This window comes from Pristiophorus japonicus, chromosome 5 (assembly GCF_044704955.1).
Source record: "Pristiophorus japonicus isolate sPriJap1 chromosome 5, sPriJap1.hap1, whole genome shotgun sequence".
NCBI lineage: Eukaryota > Metazoa > Chordata > Chondrichthyes > Pristiophoridae > Pristiophorus > Pristiophorus japonicus.
In genome coordinates, this window is record NC_091981.1 from 224,360 (window position 1) to 244,213 (window position 19,854).

The 19,854-nt window shown below is 54.9% G+C and overlaps 1 protein-coding gene across 1 annotated transcript; it reads right to left on the reverse strand.

The window, feature by feature from the left end:
- Window positions 1-241: 241 nt before the first annotated feature.
- Window positions 242-3,284, reverse strand: LOC139263728 (spidroin-1-like). Its single transcript, XM_070879759.1, has 2 exons — window positions 2,948-3,284; window positions 242-828 (listed from the first exon to the last, which is right to left on the reverse strand). The coding sequence occupies exons 1-2, from the start codon at window positions 3,282-3,284 to the stop codon at window positions 242-244; spliced, it is 924 nt and encodes a 307-aa protein (XP_070735860.1).
- Window positions 3,285-19,854: the final 16,570 nt, after the last annotated feature.

A 19,854-nucleotide genomic window follows, 5' to 3' on the forward strand; every position in this document is an offset into this window, starting at 1 on the left:
CCCGGGGGCCCCCACGCTGCTCCTGAGGCCCCCACGCTGCTCCCCAGGGCCCCCACGCTCCTCCCAAAGGCCCCACGCTGCTCCCCAGGGCCCCCATGCTGCTGCCCAGGGCCCCCACGCTGCGCCCCAGGGCCCCCATGCTGCTCCCGAGGCCCCCACGCTGCTCCCGAGGCCCCCATGCTGCTCCCCAGGTCTCCACGCTGCTCCCCAGGGCCCCCACGTTGCTCCCCAGGGCCCCACGCTATGCCCCAGGACACCCATGCTGCTCCTGAGGCCCCCACACTGCTCCCAAGGCCCCCACGCTGCTCCCGATGCCCCCAAGCTGCTCCCCAGGGACCCCACGCTGCTCCCAAGGCCCCCACGCTGCTCCCGATGCCCCCATGCTGCTCCCCAGGGATCCCACACTGCTCCGAGGGCCCCCACGCTGCTCCGAGGGCCCCCACGCTGCTCCCAAGGCCCCCACGCTGCTCCCCAGGGCCCCCATGCTGCTCCCCAGGGCCCCCACGCTGCTCCAGAGGCCCCACGCTGCTCCAGAGGCCTCCACGCTGCTCCTCACGGCCCCCGCGCTGCTCCCGAGGCCCCCGCGCTGCTCCCCAGGGCCCCCACGCCGCTCCGAGGCTCCCACGCTGCTCCCCAGGGCCCACACGCTGCTCCCCAAGGCCCCACGCTGCTCCCGAGGCCCCACGCTGCTCCCGCGGCCCCCAAGCTGCTCCCGAGGGCCCCCACGCTGCTCCCGAGGCCCCCACGTTGCTCCCAAGGCCCCCACGTTGCTCCCCAGGGCCCCCACGCTGCTCCTGAGGCCCCCACGCTGCTCCCCAGGGCCCCACGCTGCTCCACAGGGCCCCCAAGCTGCTCCCCAGGGCCCCACGCTGCTCCCGAGGCCCCCATGCTGCTCCCGAGGCCCCCACGCTGCTCCCCAGGGCCCCCACGTTGCTCCCCAGGGCCCCACGCTATGCCCCAGGGCCCCCACGCTGCTCCTGAGGCCCCCACGCTGCTCCCCAGGGCCCCCACGCTGCTCCCCAGGGCCCCACGCTGCTCCCCAGGGCCCCCAAGCTGCTCCCCAGGGCCCCACGCTGCTCCCGAGGCCACATGCTGCTCCCCAGGGCCCCCACACTATGCCCCAGGGCCCCCACGCTGCTCCTCAGGGCCCCCACACTGCTCCCGAGGCCCCCACGCTGCTCCCGAGGCCCCCACCCTGCTCCCCAGGGCCCCCACGTTGCTCCCGAAGCGCCCACGGTGCTCCCCAGGGCCCGCACGCTGCTCCCGAAGCCCCCACGCTGCTCCCGAGGCCCCCACGCTGCTCCCCAGGGACCCCACGCTGCTCCCGAAGCCGTCACGCTGCTCCCAAGGTCCCCCCGTTGCTCCCGAGGCCCCCACTCTGCTCCCCAGGGCCCCCACGCTGCTCCCCAGGACCCCCACGCTGCTCCCGAGGCCCCCACGCTGCTCCCGAGGCCCCCACACTGCTCCTGAGGCCCCCACGCTGCTCCCGAGGCCCCCACACTGCTCCCGAGGCCCCCACTCTGCTCCCCAGGGCCCCCACGCTGCTCCCCAGGACCCCCACGCTGCTCCCGAGGCCCCCACGCTGCTCCCGAGGCCCCCACACTGCTCCTGAGGCCCCCACGCTGCTCCCCAGGACCCCCACGCTGCTCCCGAGGCCCCCACGCTGCTCCCGAGGCCCCCACACTGCTCCTGAGGCCCCCACGCTGCTCCCGAGGCCCCCATGCTGCTCCCCAGGGCCCCCACGCTGCTCCCGAGGCCCCCATGCTACGGCCTGAGGCCCCCACGCTGCTCCCGAGGCCCCCACGCTGCTCCCGAGGCCCCCACACTGCTCCCGAGGCCCCCACACTGCTCCCAAGGCCCCCACGCTGCTCCCGAGGCCCCCACCCTGCTCCCGAGGCCTCCACGCTGCTTCCGAGGTCCACACGCTGCTCCCCAAGGCCCCCACGCTGCTCCCGAGGCCCCCATGCTGCTCCCCAGGGCCCCACGCTGCTCCTAAGGCCCTGCTCCCAAGGCCCCCACGCTGCTCCCCATGGCTCCCACATTGCTCCCCAGGGCCCCATGCTGCTCCACAGGGCCCCCAAGCTGCTCCCCAGGGCCCCACGCTGCTCCCGAGGCCCCCACGCTGCTCCCGAGGCCCCCACGCTGCTCCCCAGGGCCCCATGCTGCTCCCGAGGCCCCCATGCTGCTCCCGAGGCCCCAGGCTGCTCCTCAGGGCCCCCACACTGCTCCCGAGGCCCCCACGCTGCACCCCAGGGCCCCCACGTTGCTCCCCAGTGCCCCACGCTATGCCCCAGGGCCCCCACGCTGCTCCTGAGGCCCCCACGCTGCTCCCCAGGGCTCCCACGCTGCTCCCCAGGGCCCCACACTGCTCCCCAGGGCCCCCAAGCTGCTCCCGAGGTCCCCCCGTTGCTCCCGAGGCCCCCACGCTGCTCCCCAGGACCCCCACGCTGCTCCCAAGGCCCCCACGCTGCTCCCGAGGCCCCCACGCTGCTCCCCAGGGCCCCCACGCTGCTCCCGAGGCCCCCACGCTGCTCCCGAGGCCCCCACACTGCTCCCGAGGCCCCCATGCTGCTCCCTAGGCCCCCACGCTGCTCCCGAAGCCCCCATGCTGCTCCCGAGGCCCCCATGCTGCTCCCTAGGCCCCCACGCTGCTCCCGAGGCCCCCACGCTGCTCCCGAGGCCCCCACACTGCTGCCGAGGCCCCCATGCTGCTCCCTAGGCCCCCACGCTGCTCCCGAAGCCCCCATGCTGCTCCCAAGGCCCCCTTGCTGCTCCCTAGGCCCCCACGCTGCTCCCGAAGCCCCCACGCTGCTCCCGAGGCCCCCACACTGCTCCCGATGCCCCCACACTGCTCCTGAGGCCTCCATGCTGCTCCCTAGGCCCCCACGCTGCTCCCGAAGCCCCCATGCTGCTCCCGAGGCCCCCACGCTGCTCCCGAGGCCCCCACGCTGCTCCCGAGGCCTCCACGCTGCTTCCGAGGCCCTCATGCTGCTCCCCAAGGCCCCCACGCTACGCCCCGAGGCCCCCACGCTGCTCCCCAGGGCCCCCACGCTACGCCCCGAGGCCCCCACGCTGCTCCCCAGGGCTCCCACGCTGCTCCCCGAGGCCCTGCTCCCCGAGGCCATCACGCTGCTCCCGGGGCCCTGCTCCCAAGGCCTCCATGCTGCTCCCGAGGCCCCCACACCGCTCCCCGAGGCCGCCATGCCACTCCCCAGGCTGCTGCTCGCTGCTCCCTTCATGGCCCTGACCTGCCGCTGGTGTTTCACGCAGGTCGGGGCCTCCATTGTTAAATAACACGTTCGTGACTCACGGCTTCCACACTGGCCGCGCTGTGCCCCTCCCCCCACCCCCGCCCACAGAGCCGGCAAGAAACTTCAGCTCCTCTGCCATCATACTGCTGTTAAATACCCAACTAAGATTTAGACCCAAAGGGATTTGGTGTAACTGGGGTTCTAACAGCGTATTGACTGCTAAAGAAAGGTCATAGCCCTGGAAAACTAATTTTAATTTTCTGGTTTCAAATTTAGTTTTACGAAACTTTAAATATATATATCTTGTTGGCTGGTGCAGATATAATGGTAAGTACTGCAGGGAATAGAATACGGCCAGGATGATCTCCTGGACTAGTGTCGATCGCCTGGATGGGTCAGGGAGGAATTTTCCCAGATTTTTTTCCCCAATTGGCCTGGGTTTTTATCTGGTTTTTGCCTCTCCCAGGAGATCCCATGGCTCCGGTTGGGGTGGAGTGTAGAATGTTTCAGTATAAGGGGTGTCGCAGTTGTGTGGGGCGGACTGGTTGGGCTGGATGCTCTTTGCCTTTCCGTCATTGTTCATAGGTTTATATGTAACCTTCAGGGCTGCTGACCGAGGGCCGTGCGGCTCTTTGTCGGCCGGCGCGGACACGATGGGCCGGAATGGCCTCCTTCTGCGCTGTAAATTTCTATGTTTCTATGGGGCTAATGTTCAGCAAGGCCTCCACCCGTCCAAGTGCCGCCGATGGCCGCCGAGGTACCGGACGGTAATTTGGACGGGACATTCATGGCCGAGGTCCCTCAAATGGACGGTGTACACTGCCGGCAGCGGGCGGGAGGTCACATCTTCGGTGGCAGAGGCGTTTGCCGCCCAAGTGCCACCGAGGATGGAGTCGGGCCCACGGAGGGTCAAAGAGCTGGAAATAAAAATCAGGAACAAAAAATTTCCGCCCGCAGGAATCTGGGAGCTCGGCGGGCGGGAGCTCAGTTACACCACTCAGCCGTCTGCTGATGGCAGCGGGCGCTTCCCGGCGGCACTCCCTCCCGCCCACTCCAGACCCGCCCCGAATGTGGCACTGGGCGGATCGCCACGAGGAATGTCGGCAGTGGTCAGTGGGTTGCTGAAAATCGGTCCCTATGGCCCCAAGTTTCCACATGATTTGCTCCTGATTTTTAGAAGAAACTGGTGGAGAACGGAGTATCTTAGAAATCGGAATTTAATTTCCTCCAGTTCTAGTCAGGTAGAACAGTTTCACTTTGGAACTGAATTTTTTTTTCAAAAGGGGGCGTGTCCGGCCACTGACGCCTGATTTCAAAGTTTCCACAGTGAAAACATACTCCAAACTAACTTAGAATGGAGTAAGTGAAGATTTTTGTAGGCTTGAAAAAACCTTGTCTACACTTTAAAAAATCAGGCGCAGGTTACAAATTAGGCGTCGGGAACGAGGTGGGGGAGGAAGGGAGGGGGAAGGGAAGTCATTAAATACAACAATCAATCCTTAGTTATACTTATACAAATATTATACAAATAAATCCAACCTGAATAAAAATTTATAAGCAAAGAAAAGATTAAATAAACCATGTTCCTACCTGTGTGAAAGTGCTTCAGGCAGGCCTTTCAGGCAGCGGTGTGGCGTCAGTGTCTCGTCTCGACGGCAGGCAGCAAGCAGCCTTCGAGCTGAGCTGCGGTGCTTGAGGCAGGCCTTCATTCCCCGCGAAGATGCAGCACCCGGATGGACTTGAGGCCATTCGGCCATGGGATTGCAGCGGCGTCAGTGGCTGGTCGGGAGCCGAAGAAAGAACAGCAGCAGCCTTCGAGCTGTGAGGGGGACTGACTCAGGCCATTTGGACAGGGAGAGGCAGCCACATCGACATCTTTATATTTAAATTTGCAGAATGGGTGCACCACATATTATGCAATGGTTTGCTTCCTCATGCAAGAAATTCTTTGTTCTTGGTGGAAGTTGATCCATTGCAAAGTTGAATTGGCACTTTTATTTCTTCAAACACACAGTCCTTAATTTGCAGGCACCGGTTCTGCAAGTTTAGCAGTGAAAAGCTGAACTCACTTATTTCAGCAGGTGATTTATTCAGCAGTGCTGCTAAAAGCATTCCCTCACACACAGAAATATCAAGAAAATTAAAATACAAGCCTTTGCAGGGGTCCAAGAAACAAATCTTCACTTTTTCTGCAGTACTTTTAAAAATGGCCGAGTGCCAATGTTTACTTCAGTCTGTGCGTGGGCGAACGCTCCAACGCGCATGCGCAGGGTTGCCGGCACCAAGAAGCCTCATTTCAATTGTACCCGCCCCCTCCTACTTACAAAATCGGCGCGAGTGGTAGGCTCCGCCCCCTGTGCGCCGCGCCAAGCAGACATCGAGCTCCAAGGAGCTCGAGAATACTGCACTTTTTTTCCGGCGCCAATTTCGGCGCGAAAAACAGGCGCCCAGCTCTGAGGTGCACCTTTTTCACCGCATGTGGAAACTTGGGGCCTATGTTTCTATATATTTTTAAGTTTGTCCATTTTTATTCCAGATTTGCCTATGCCCTGTGTGAGGGCCCCAATCTTTGTTTTGCTCTCTATAACATTTGTACAAGTTAAAATCAAAGGAGTTTACTCACTTCCTGGTTGAAAAAGTGAGAAGACAGATTTTACAAATGATCTTTGGACAGAAATATCGGTTTGAATGGTCTCTGACATCAGGTGATTCACGTGATGCTGAAATGGTTTCCATCAGGAAACAATCTCCCCACAAGATTGCAAAGAATCATCAGACTCTGCTGGCCTCTGCTGGATGAACAAGGAGTGGCTTTGCTAGGATAAGGGCTGTGCCTGAATCAGTTTCAAAATGCCCAAGGAGAAGAAAGAAGCTCCCAAGAAGCATCCCAAGAAAGCCTTCAATAAACGGCAGCAAAGGACGGTAAGAAGCAGAGAAAGTGGAGGAGAGTTACTCCATCTACATCCATAAAGTGAGGAAGCAGATCCACCCGACACCAGCAACTCCTGCAAGGCCATGGGCATCATCAACTCTGACATGAACTATATTTTTCAGCGCCCGCCTGGCCCATTGCAACAAGCAGCTCACCATCCGACCCTGGGAAATGCAGAGCGCCGAGTGTCTACTGTCGCTGGCTGCCCAGGGAGCTGGCCCCAATATTTACCGGGACGGGATTTCCAAGCGAGGGCGAGGAGTTCTGATTCTGAAACCCACAAGTCGATGTTCCAAGGACATCCTCAAAGTCTCCCTGATAAAGTGCAACATCCCCACCGACACACAGGAACAGAAGGAGGCCCATTCAGCCCCTCGAGCTTGTTACACAGGAACAGAAGGAGGCCCATTCAGCCCCTCGAGCTTGTTACACAGGAACAGAAGGAGGCCATTCATCCCCTCAAGCTTGTTACACAGGAACAGGAGGAAGCCCATTCAGCCCCTCGAACTTGTTACACAGGAACAGAAGGAGGCCATTCAGCCCCTCGAGCCTGTTTCACAGGAACAGGAGGAGGCCTATTCATCCCCTCGAGCTTGTTACACAGGAACAGGAGGAAGCCCATTCAGCCCCTCGAGCCTGTTACACAGGAACAGGAGGAGGCCATTCAGCCCCTCGAGACCTTTATACGGGAGCAGGAGGAGGCCATTCAGCCCCTCGAGCCTGTTACACAAGAGCAGGACGAGGCCATTCAGCCCCTCGAGCCTGTTACACAAGAACAGGAGGAGGCCATTCAGCCCCTCAGGCCTATTCCCCCATTCAATGAGATCATGGCTGATCTGTGACCTAACTCCATAGACCCGCCTTTGGCCCATATCCCTTAATACCTTTGGTTAACAAAAATCCATCAATCTCTGATTTAACATTAACAATCGATCCAATATCGATTGCCATTTGTGGAAGAGAGTTCCAAACGTCTACCACCTTTGTGTATAGAAGTGTGTCCTAATTTCACTCCTGAAAAATTACAAGGATAGACCAGGAGTAAAAGTTCTAAATTGGGGAAAAGCCAGTTTTGCTGAGCTGAGATGGGATTTGGCCAAAGTGGACTGGAAACGGCTACTTGTGGGTAAATCAGTGTCAGAGCAGTGGGAGGCATTCAAGGAGGAGATCCTGAGGGTTCAGAGCAAGTATGTGCCCTTAAAGAAAAAGGTGGGACTAACAAATCTAGAGTCCCCTGGGGCCATCAGGGTAGGATAAAGAAAAAAAGGGAGGCTCATGACAGATACCGAGGGCTAAATACTGCAGAATCCCTCGAGGAGCACAGAGTCTAGGGTGAAATTAAAAGGATATTAGGAAAGCTAAGAGAGAGCTTGAAAACTCCTTGACAAGTAAAATTAAGGAAAACCCAAAGATGTTTTATAAATATATTAAGAGTAAGAGGATAACTAAAGAAAGGGTAGGGCCTATTAGAGACCATGAGGATAATCTGTGTGTGGAGGCAGAAGATGTGGGTATGGTTCTTAATGAATACTTTGGTGTGTTTTCACAAAAGAGAGGGGCACTACTATCGGGGAGAAGAAGTGTGAAATATTACATGAAATAAATATAGTGAGAGAGGAAGTATTAAGAGGGTTAGCAGCTTTATAAGTGGATAAATCCCCAGGCTCGGATGAAATGTATCCCAGGCTGTTAAGTGAAGCAAGAGAGGAAATAGCAGGGGCTCTGACCATCATTGGCCAGTCCTCTCTGGCTTCAGGTGTGGTGCCAGAGGACTGCAGGACTGCCAATGTTGTACCTTTGTTTAAAAAGGGAGAAAGGGATAGACCGAGAAATTACAGGCCAGTCAGCCTAACCTCGGTGGTGGGAAAATTATTGGAAAAAGTCCTGAAGGACAGGATAAATCTTCACTTAGTCAGCATGGATTTATCCTGTCCTTCAGGACTTTTTCCAATAATTGACTAACTTGATTACACTTTTAGAGGAGGTAACCAGGAGGGTCGATGAAGGCAAAGCGTACGAAGTAGTGTATATGGATTTTTGCAAAGCTTTTGAATATATCTAACGAACTGGCCTCAACAACTTTCTGTGGTAGAGAATTCCATAGGTTCACAATTCTCTGAGTGAAGAAGTTTCTCCTCATCTCGGTCCTAAATGGCTTACCCCTTATCCTCAGACTGTGACCCCTGGTTCTGGACTTCCCCAACATCGGGAACATTCTTCCTGCATCTAACCTGTCCAATCCTGTCAGAATTTTATATGTTTCTATGAAATCCCCTCTCTTCTTCTAAACTCAATATCTTGGTAATCTAATCTAGTGTCTGGCATATGTCCATCCCATTCCTGATTGTCACATTTCAAAGTCTAAAAATATTTTAATAAGAGGAAGAAAATCAGTCATTTCCTATTGTTTTTTCTCGCAGGAGACAGTGATTCACAGGTAGCCACTTTTACCCTGCAGTGACCCTCGGATGTGCCGACTTAATCCATCTCCCGACAGGCAGTTGCAAAGCAGAAGTCTTAAAAGGCTTAAGATCGGATTAATCACAGCTCAAACTTAGCAGGCTCCAGACCCCAGACTACCCATGAGTAGATCAGCTAGTGCTGACAAGCAAATAGTAAGTGGGTTTTTAAAATCTGATTTAGGAAATAAATTAGGTTTTTATCTATTTTGATTGTGATTTGGTGAAAGTCAGAAAATTCATAATTACAGGTATATTTAATCAAATGTAAGCTAATTTCTGATGCAAGTACATTTCTGGCGGGAGAGTCTAGAACCAGGGCTCACAGTCTCAGGATAAGGGGTCGGCCATTTAGGACTGAGATGAGGAGGAATTTCTTCACTCAGAGGGTGGTGAATCTTTGGAATTCTCTGCCCCAGAGGGCTGTGGATGCTGAGTCGTTGAGTATATTCAAGGCTGAGATCGATAGATTTTTGGACTCTCGGGGAATCGAGGGATATGGGGATCGGGCGGGAAAGTGGAGTTGAGGTCGAAGATCAGCCGTGATCTCATTGAATGGTGGAGCAGGCTCGAGGGGCCGAATGGCCGACTCCTGCTCCTAATGTTTATGATCTTATGTTCAGTAGATTGAATTTACTGGGTGTCTAAAGATTGGAATATCAATGATATACTGACTAAGACTTGCCTGGAAATGGCATAATTACTATTATTTGTAAATAAGCTTATTATTTTTCATAATTTGACTCCCTCAAAGTCTCCCAGTCCCAGCAGAAAATGGCAGACAGGAGATCAACTCTCTGACTTGCACCAATGCTGCTTATTCGGGACAGCACAGAAGCTCCCTAATTTGACTTTTCCCATGATTTTTATTCCCATTTTCTGAGACTGACCCTTGCCCCCACCCTCGCCCCTGACCCATGACTGACCCTCACCCTCACCCCTGACTGAGACTGACCTTCACCCTCACCCTTGACCCATGGCTGAGACTGACCCTCGTCCTCGCCCTTGACCCATGACTGACCTTCACCCTCGCCCTTGACCCATGGCTGAAACTGACCTTCACCCTCGCCCTCGCCCTTGACCCATGACTGAGACTAACCTTCGCCCTCGCCCTCGCCCCTACCCATGGCTGAGACTGACCTTTGCCCTCACCCCTGACCCATGACTGAGACTGACGTTTGCCCTCACCCCTGACCTATGACTGAGACTGACCCTCGCCCTCACCCCTGACCCATGGCTGAGACTGACCTTTGCCCTCACCCCTGATCTATGACTGAGACTGACCCTCGCCCCTGACCCATGACTGAGACTGACCTTCGCCCTCGCCGTCACCCCTGGCCCATGGCTGAGTCTGACCTTTGCCCTCACACCTGACCCATGACTGAGACTGACGTTTGCCCTCACCCCTGACCTATGACTGAGACTGACCCTCGCCCTCACCCCGACCCATGACTGAGACTGACCTTCGCCCTCGCCCCTGGCCCATGGCTGAGACTGACCTTTGCCCTCACCCCTGACCCATGACTGAGACTGACCCTCGCCCTCACCGCTGACCCATGACTGAGATCACAAACACATCAAGTGTGGCATTGTCCCATTCCATGGCTTTGCACATTGGAATGCAAACATGGATTGCCACTCAAGAATAGCTTAGATTTTTGGTGTAATCCACTTCAGCCCATGAGGTTTATTGCCCATCACACGTCTCTAACATTAACTTTATGCAGCAAACAAAAGATTCACAGATTTATGCTCGTGTAAGCACAGCATTTGTGACTATTTCTTTCAAATTTACTTTGTTTTATGTCACCTCAAACACAATATTCTAACTTATCAGAACCCAGTTGTGTTGCTGATGGTGTTATGTGGTCTGCATTGCTGACTTAAGACTATTTATAGGCTCCATATCAAGATATGCAGCAGCTCAGCGATTTGGTGTGCCAGCGCGTTGTGGTGTAGAACAGCAGCACTCAGGTTTGTACACACAATTCCCCATGCAGTAAATCCTGACCTCAGCGAGACAACCAGTGGGAGGCCCCCCACAGTGGGGAAGACCATTCCTCGGCAACGAGAACTGGAGGAAGGTGAGCGCTCATACTTCCACTAGCAGCGCTGTTACATAATGGTATTTGTCATGTTTGTAACCTTCACATAACTGTAACCTTTATGTAACAACACTGTACACTGTATACACCTGAGTAATGCACACCTTGACCACAGGGAGTGAACTTGTGGGAGACACTCCTCACCTGGTCACCCAGGTATATAAAGGGAGGTCCCACGCAGGGTCAGCACTTCTTGGTCCTGGGAATAAAGGTTCAGGTCACGTAGTGACCTTGTCTGCAATACATGCCTCGTGTGATTCTATAGAAAGGTGTAAGGACACCACATTTGGCGACAAGAAATGGGAATCAACTACCCACGAGGATGGCCACCGGTAGCACAAAGGAATGGTACTGTGTTGGTGAGGACTGGGACGAATTCGTTGAGAGGCTCCAGCAGAGCTTTGTCACGAAGGACTGGCTGGGAGAGGAAGCGGCTGGCAAGCGGAGGGCATATCTACTGACCAGCTGTGGATCTAAGACGTACGCGCTGATGAAAGACCTGCTCGCACCCGAGAAGCCAGCGGACAAGTCCTTTGAAGAGCTCAGCACTCTGATCGGTGAGCACCTCAAACCGGCGAGCAGTATACACATGGCCCGGCACCGGTTCTACACACACTGGCGTCGGGAGGGACAATGCATATCGGACTTTGTTGCAGACCTTCGGTGTTTGGCCAGCCTCTGTAACTTCACAGACGCCTGCAGGGGGGAGATGTTAAGGGATTTCTTCATTGAGGGCATGGGTCATGCCGGGATTTTCAGGAAGCTTATTGAGACCAAGGACTTGACTTTGGAAAAGGCAATGTTGACAGTTCAGACCTTCATGGCAGGGGAAGAGGAGACCAAGATAATTTACACGTTCAGCCCTGGTTCCAACATGGCAATGGACCAGGGAGTTAACATTGTAAACGTGACTCTGCGTTTAGGGTTAGGGTAGGCAAGGGCAATTCGACACCGCCCAGGCAGCAACAGGCTCTAGGGTGGGCCAGCAACAGAGACAATGGCGGGGGGAATCAGCAATTCATGCCATCACAAGGGACAATGCGTCCCGGGATGGGACCATTGACACTCAGCAACAGAGTGCTCAGGAGTAATCAAAGAGACAATCAGAGAGGAATGCCTGTTAACAGTTCCTTTGTTCACAACAATCTCAGCTCATGATGGAGGTGCGGTGGCAGACATGCTGCGAGAACCTGTAGGTTTCAACAATTTACCTGTAATAATTGTAACTTCAGTGGACACCTGGCCAGAATGTGCAGAAAGCCCGTAGCGAGGCTAGTTTATGAGGCAGAGGAACCAGACGAGGAGTCTGCAAGGTAGGGTGATGCTTGGAGCAAAACTATGGACGTTGAAGTCCAGCGGGTTTATGTGGCAGACGTCCACAACTCGTATACCAAAACGCCACCTATGATGATGAAAGTTCTATCAAATGGCATCCCGGTACGCATGGAGCTGGACTCAGGAGCCAGCCAGTCACTTATGAGTGCCCAACACTCAAAGCTAACAGGCCCAAACTGGAACACATTGATACGCAGCTACGGACGTACACCAGAGAGATCATCCCAGTACTCGGCAGTGCAAACTTGGTGGTCACACACAATGGATCGGAGAACCAGCTGCCACTCTGGATTATCCCGGGGAATGGTCCCGTGCTCTTGGGGAGGAGCTAGTTAGCCGAGATGAACTGGAAATGGGGGGATGCGCACACCATTTCATCTGTGGAGCGAAGTTCATGCTCACAGGTCCTACAGAAATTCGAGCCACTTTTTCAACCAGGTGTCGGGACCTTTAAGGGCACGAAAATAGTGATACGCATCACCCCGGACGCCAAACCAGTGCACCACAAAGCCAGAACCGTGCCGTACGTGATGCTTGAGAGAATTGAGAGTGAGTTGGACAGGCTGCTAAGAGAGGGCATAATTTCACCTGTTGAATTCAGTGACTGGGTAAGTCCCATCGTTCCTGTCCTTAAAGCAGGTGGCTCGGTCAAGATTTGTGGTGACTACAAAGCCACCATCAACCGAGTGTCACTACAGGACCAATACCCGCTCCCGAGAGCGGAGGATCTTTTTGTCACACTGGCAGGTGGCAAGCTGTTCACCAAGTTGGATTTCACTTCAGCCTACATGACTCAGGAACTGGCTGAAGAATCCAAGCTACTGACCACCATCACGACACACAAGGGGCTATTCGTTTACAATAGGTGTCCGTTTGGCATTTGTTCAGCGGCTGCTATCTTCCAGAGGAACATGGAAAGCTTGCTTAAATCCATCCCTGGAACAATCGTATTCCAAGATGACATCCTAATCACGGGTCGAGACACCGAGGAACACCTCCACAACCTGGAGGAGGTGCTACGCCAACTGGACCGAGTAGGCTTGCGACTAAAGAAGTCCAAGTGTGTGTTTTTGGCCCCAGAGGTTGAGTTTTTGGGCAAGAGGGTTGCCGCAGACGGGATCTGGCCTACCGAATCCAAAAAGGAGGCGATCCGTCGTGTGCCCAGGCCCGGCAACACATCGGAGTTGCGGTCATTTCTGAGACTATTGAACTATTTCGGGAACTTTCTCCCGAACTTAAGCACATTGTTGGAGCCGCTACACGTGCTCCTGTGTAAGGGTTGTGAATGGTTTTGGGGGGACTGTCAAGAGCGAGCTTTCAATCGGGCGCGGAACCTGCTTTGTTCTAACAAGCTGTTGACCTTGTACAATCCCTGTAAGAAACTGGTTTTAGCATGTGATGCATCATCCTATGGGGTTGGGTATGTGTTGCAGCAGAGTAATGATGAGGGCCAACTCCAACCTGTGGCTTATGTCTCCAGGTCACTCTCCCAGGCAGAACGGGGATATGGGATGGTTGAAAAGGAAGCACTCGCATGTGTCTACGGAGTGAAAAAGATGCACCAGTACCTTTTCGGCAGAAGGTTTAAGTTAGAAATGAACCACAAACCGTTAACATCCCTGTTGTCAGACAGCAAAGCTGTCAATGCCAATGCGTCAGCTCGCATACAGCGATGGGCCCTCACGCTGGCTGCGTATGACTACACCATACGGCACCGGCCAGGCACCGAAAATTGCGCTGATGCACTCAGCAGGCTCCCACTGGCCACCACTGAGGGGGCGTCGGAGCAAAGCGCTGAGATGGTCATGGCTGTTGAGGCTTTCGACACCGCAGGCTCCCCCATCACAGCCCGTCAGATCAAACTCTGGACCAACAGAGATCCCCTCCTATCCCTGATAAAGAAATGTGAACTGACTGGGGATTGGGCGCCCGCACACAGAGCATGTCCCGAGGAGGTCAGGCCGTTTCACAGACGGATGGACGAGCTCTCCATCCAAGCCGACTGCCAGCTATGGGGCATCTGGGTAGTCATGCCCCAGAAAGGAAGGCAAGTATTCATCAGGGAGCACCTTGGCATTGTGCTAATGAAGGCCATTGCCGGGTCACATGTATGGTGGCCGGGAATTGACTCAGACCTGGAACACTGGGTTCGCAGATGCACGACATGTGCCCAGCTGGGAAATGTCCCCAGGGAGGCCCCACTCAGCCCGTGGCCCTGGCCTACCAGGCCATGGTCACGCATTCACGTAGACTACACGGGCCCGTTCATGGGGAAAATGTTCCTGATCATTGTCAATGCGTACTCGAAATGGATCGAGTGCATCGTATTGAATTCATGCACGACATTCACCACAGTGGAGAGTCTGCGTTTGGTCTTTGCGACCCACGGCTTGCCGGACATCCTGGTTAGCGATAATGGCCCATGTTTCACTAGCTATGAATTCCAGGAGTTTATGTCGGGTAATGGTATCAAACACGTCAGTATAGCACCGTTCAAGCCGGCTTTCAATGGCCAGGCGGAACGTGCGGTACAAATCATAAAACAGGGCATGCTCCGGATTCAAGGACCCTCTCTTCAGTACCGCCTATCGTGCCTCCCGCTGGCCTATAGGTGCCGCCCGCATTCACTCACGGGAGTCCCACCCACGGAACTACTCATGAAACGCACACTTAAAACGCGGCTGTCCCTCATTCATCCAGCCCTGTCAGACATTGTTGAGGGCAAGCGCCAGTCCCAAATCGAGTGTCATGATCGCAACTCAGTGGGGAGATGCATAGAAATTGACGACCCTGTATTCGTCCTCAATCATGCTTTGGGACCCAAGTGGCTTGAGGGCACTGTAATTGGCAAAGAGGGGAATAGGGTCATAGTGGTCAGACTTAACAATGGGCAGATATGCCGCAAACATCTGGACCAAGTAAAGAAAAGGTTGAGCATGGACACTGAGGAAGATCATGAGATGTCACTCACACCACCGCCAGTGAATGAGCAACAAGAACATTCAGCAGCATGCACAGTCCCTGCGGCCAGCCCGGATAGGCTGGAATCACCTCAGGCGACAGAAATGCATGCCAAGGCACAACCACCAGAGCCCCAACTGCGGCGCTCCACGAGAGAGCATCGACCGCCTGAAAGACTCAATCTTTGACCCAAAGACGTTGGGGGGAGGTGATGTCATGTTTGTAACCTTCACATAACTGTAACCCTTATGTAACAGCACTGTACACTGTATACACCTGAGTAATGCACACCTTGACCACAGGGGGTGAACTTGTGGGAGACACTCCTCACCTGGTCATCCAGGTATATAAAGGGAGGTCCCACGCAGGGTCAGCACTTCTTGGTCCTGGGAATGAAGATTCAGGTCACATAGTGACCTTGTCTGCAATACATGCCTCGTGTGATTCTATAGTAAGGTGTAAGGACACCACAGTATTCACCGGGTCCTGGCAACAGACTCACCTCAAGCCCAGCTCACCTCTCCAATCCAGCCCAGTTCACCTCTCCAGGCCCAGCTCATCACCAGCCCCAGCTCACCTCTCCAGGCCCGGCCCAGCTCACCTCTCCAGCCCAGCTCACCTCTCCAGGCCCAGCCCAGCTCTTCAGGCCTAGCGCACCTCTCCAGGTCCAGCTCACCTCTCCAGGCCTAGCTCACCTCTCCAGGCCTAGCGCACCTCTCCAGGCCTAGCTCACCTCTCCAGGCCCAGCTCACCTCTCCAGGCCTAGCTCATCTCTCCTGGCCCAGCTCACCTCTCCAGGTCTAGCGCACCTCTCCAGGCCCAGCTCACCTCTCCAGGCCTAGCTCACCTCTCCAGGCCTAGCTCACCTCTCCAGGCCTAGCGCACCTCTCCAGGCCTAGCTCACCTCTCCAGGCCTAGCTCACCTCTCCAGGCCTGGCCCAGCTCACCTCTCCAGGCCTAGCGCAACTCTCCAGGCGTAGCTCACCTCTCCAGGCCCAACTCACCTCTCCAGGCCTAGCTCACCTCTCTAGCCCAGCTCATCTTTCCAGGCCCAGCTCACCTCTCCAGGCCCAGCTCACCTCTCCAGGTTCAGCTCACTGCTCCAAGCCTAGCTCATCTCTCCAAGCTCTCCAGGCCCAGCTTACCTCTCCAGGCCTAGCTCACCTCTCCAGCCCAGCTCACCTTTCCAGGCCCAGCTCACCTTTCCAGGCCCAGCTTACCTCTCCAGGCCTAGCTCACCTCTCCAGCCCAGCTCACCTTTCCAGGCCCAGCTCACCTCTCCAGGTTCAGCTCACTGCTCCAAGCCTAGCTCATCTCTCCAAGCTCTCCAGGCCCAGCTTACCTCTCCAGGCTTAGCTCACCTCACCAGCCCAGCAACTAGAATGTAGCACTAGGAAGAGACCAGGCAGAAAATAAGTAAATATAAAAGGCTTGTATTGTCTCACGCTCCTGAGAAGGTTCGATAGCAGCTTCTTCCTCTTCTCCTGAGGCAGTCCCCCGGAGTCGAGGATGACTTGCTTCCACACTAACTCCGAGTTCTCGGGTGACTGATGAGTCCAATGCAGGACCTACAGTCTCTGTCACAGGCGGTGTCTGGGGCAGACGGTGGTCGGAGGGACGGGTGGGTGGGGTGCTTGGCTTGTCATACACTCCTTACGCTGTTTGTACTTGACTCCCGCGTGCTCCCGGCGAAGAGGCTCGAGGTGTTCGGTGCCTTCCCGGACGCTTCTCCTCCACTTTGAGCGGTTTTGGGCCAGGGATTCCCAAGAGTCAGTGGGGATGTTACATTTTTGCTACACTCCCTCCCACCCCGACCCCCGCCCGCTGTCGGGAACGGCTGCCTCCTCCCTGCCTCCCCCCGCCCACTGCGGTCGGTCGGGCCCTCACTCCCTCAGCCCCCCCTGCCGTCGGGAACGGCTGCCTCAACTTGTGAGGCTTCCTGCAGCATTCTCCCTGCCTGAAGCACTTTCATACAGGTCGGAAGATGGTTTATTTAATCTTTTCTTTGCTTATAAATTTTTATTCAAGTTGGATTTATTTGTATAATATTTGTATCAGTATAAATAAGGATTTATTGTAGAATTTAATGACTTCCCTTCCCTCCCCTCCCCCCCCCCACCTCGTTCCGGACGCCTAATTTGTAACCTGCGCCTGATTTTTTAATGTGTAGACAAGGTTTTTTCAGGACTACAAAAATCTTCACTTGCTCCATTCTAAGTTAGTTTGGAGTACGTTTTCACTGTGGAAACTTTGAAATCAGGCGTCAGTGGCCGGACGCGCCCCCTTTTGAAGAAAAAATTCTGTTCCAAAGTGAAACTGTTCTAACTGACTAGAACGGCAGAAATAAAAATGTGGAGAATTGCAATTTCTAAGATAGTCCGTTCTCCATCAGTTGCTCCTAAATATCAGGAGCAAATCATGTGGAAACTTGGGGCCTATGTGTGCAAAGACTGCAGCACAAAGGGCCACCTCCAGCGAATATGCAAAAGAGCTATGACTCACCACGTGGAAGAGGAGTCAGCAGATGGCTGTGAATCCAGTGCGGATTACGAGGAGATGGCTAGAGAGGCAGCTCAGTCCCAGGACGAAGTGTATGGAGTATATACCGGCACCACAGATTGTCTTCCAGTCATAATGGAAGTCGAGATAAATGATGTTCCAGTCTTCATGGAAGTGGACACGGGGGCGAGTCAGTCAGTAATGAGCCAGGAAGCCTTTGAGAGGTTATGGAACGATCAAGCTGAACGACCCAGCTGGTCCCGGTTCAGGCAAAGCTGTGCACCTACACCAAGGAACTGATATCAGTTGTTGGTAGTGCGGATGTAAGTGTATCCCATGATGGCGCGGTGCACAATTTACCATTGTGGATTGTTTCAGGTGATGGACCAACACTACTTGGAAGAAGATGGATGGGGAAGGTTCATTGGAACTGGGAAGACTTCATCCCTCCAGCGATCGATGTCCCCCGTGCTTCGAGGCAGAGCAAGCCCCCACCGTCGGTTGGACCAGGCACCAGAGAGCAAATCCGCACAGCCCCCGAGGCACAGACCGCTCATCACTGCGTGGCGATGATCCGGCCGAGATGACCTGAACGCACCTTCCATGGCAGGACTCCTGGGGAGGAAGATTGGATCCGAGCGCGCCTTCCCAGCTTCAGTGGCAGAATCCCTGGGAAAGAAGATCACGGCAGTCGACACCATGGACAGGGAAAAGATGGCGTCCAACCACGAGGTGCAGCGCTAATGGATCAACGACACGTGGTTCCACGCAAGGAAGACGATTGGGGTAAAAGTAGTAAGGCCATTTTAAAGGAGGCCAGCAACCCGCCATTTTTGAATGAACTGCTTGAAATTGGTAACCAATGTAAAAGTCCAGCTGTAACGAGCAAAATGTTGTTGAGCGATGTCGGGTGCAAATTGCAATCAGCCAATGTAGCGGGCGAACACCTAACAGTCGTATACAGGTCCAGTGGGCTACCCAATGCTGTAGCCTGTGTTCCCGGAACCAGAACGATGTATCATGAAGTTGCCCCATAGCTGACAGAAGTAGACAAGCTGCAGAGTAAACGATCCCCGGAGAGCAGAGGCACCGGTAGCGATACCCTGCCTCAGATCGGTTTAACATTGCCGGCACCCGATGGCATGAACCGCCACGGGCCAAAAACAGTAAACTGCGCCTATGCTCACAGTCGGCTACTGTCGCCCATCACCGGGTGGAAAAGGCTCAGCCCACAAACCCACTCACCACCACAGCAATGCCCAAGGGCGAATGGTCACCCGCAACGGCTCCTCCGAACAGGACCTGGACCAGCCAGGATCCCAAACTAGAGAGTGCTCACAACGGTGCCCTCAAGGAAAGCGAGTCACCAGTCCCCTGCGAACTGCTAGACAAGACGAGACAGCTCCACCGTCATTTAGACGAAACGCTCACTCGCTCAGACGGCTTCCCAGGGAGCAGAGCGACACTGTGCAAGCGAAAAGGACAGGGAGGCCACAGACACATCAGCTGTCTTTGGGCCTGCCCGACACTAGGAGTAACGGCAAGAGCCTTGAGCTCCGGCAACTCGAGCAAAATGAGCTCACCTTGCCCACAGACCCACTAGCATGGGGCACTGCACCGCCACCAGACGACCCGGATCTCATCCGGCCATGCTGGAACTAGACTGTCCTTGTGTACCTGCACTGATATACCTGTACTGATCATGTAAATGTACCACACAAAAAGAAACGCAACTGTAATCCACCCAACAAATGTACCAAGATGTAAATGTAAAACCCATGTGATGAACTTGAATGCAACTTGCCTGTAACGGGCCATCAGCCTGATCTCTGTGTGTGGGGGAGAATGGAGTAGTCATGGACTCACAACCAGAAACCACGGTGACCACCACTGGCAACAAATCTCACTACCAATCCATCCAAGCTAGAAGCAACCCTCCAATGGACAACCAGGAAGAGCAAAGCCCAGGTCACCGTCAATGTACGAGTCAATTTGCATTAAAGACTTGGGGGGAAGTGATGTCATGTATGTAGACCATGTTTACTAACTGTATAGTCACATAAGGTGTGCTACCAGAGCCCAGGTGTGCAGGGCCCAGTATAAAAGACTGCCCACTATGCTTGTGCCTCACTCTGGAGTTACAATAAATGGGACTAAGGTCACAACAGCTCAAGTACAATACTAGACCTTGTGGAGTCATTCATAAGGGTATTAAAGACATAACGTTGGTGGTACTTCTCCAGTGCTTTGAGGTGCCCGCTGTACATAGTCCATGTCTCTGAAGCATATAGGAGGGAGGGTATCACTACTGC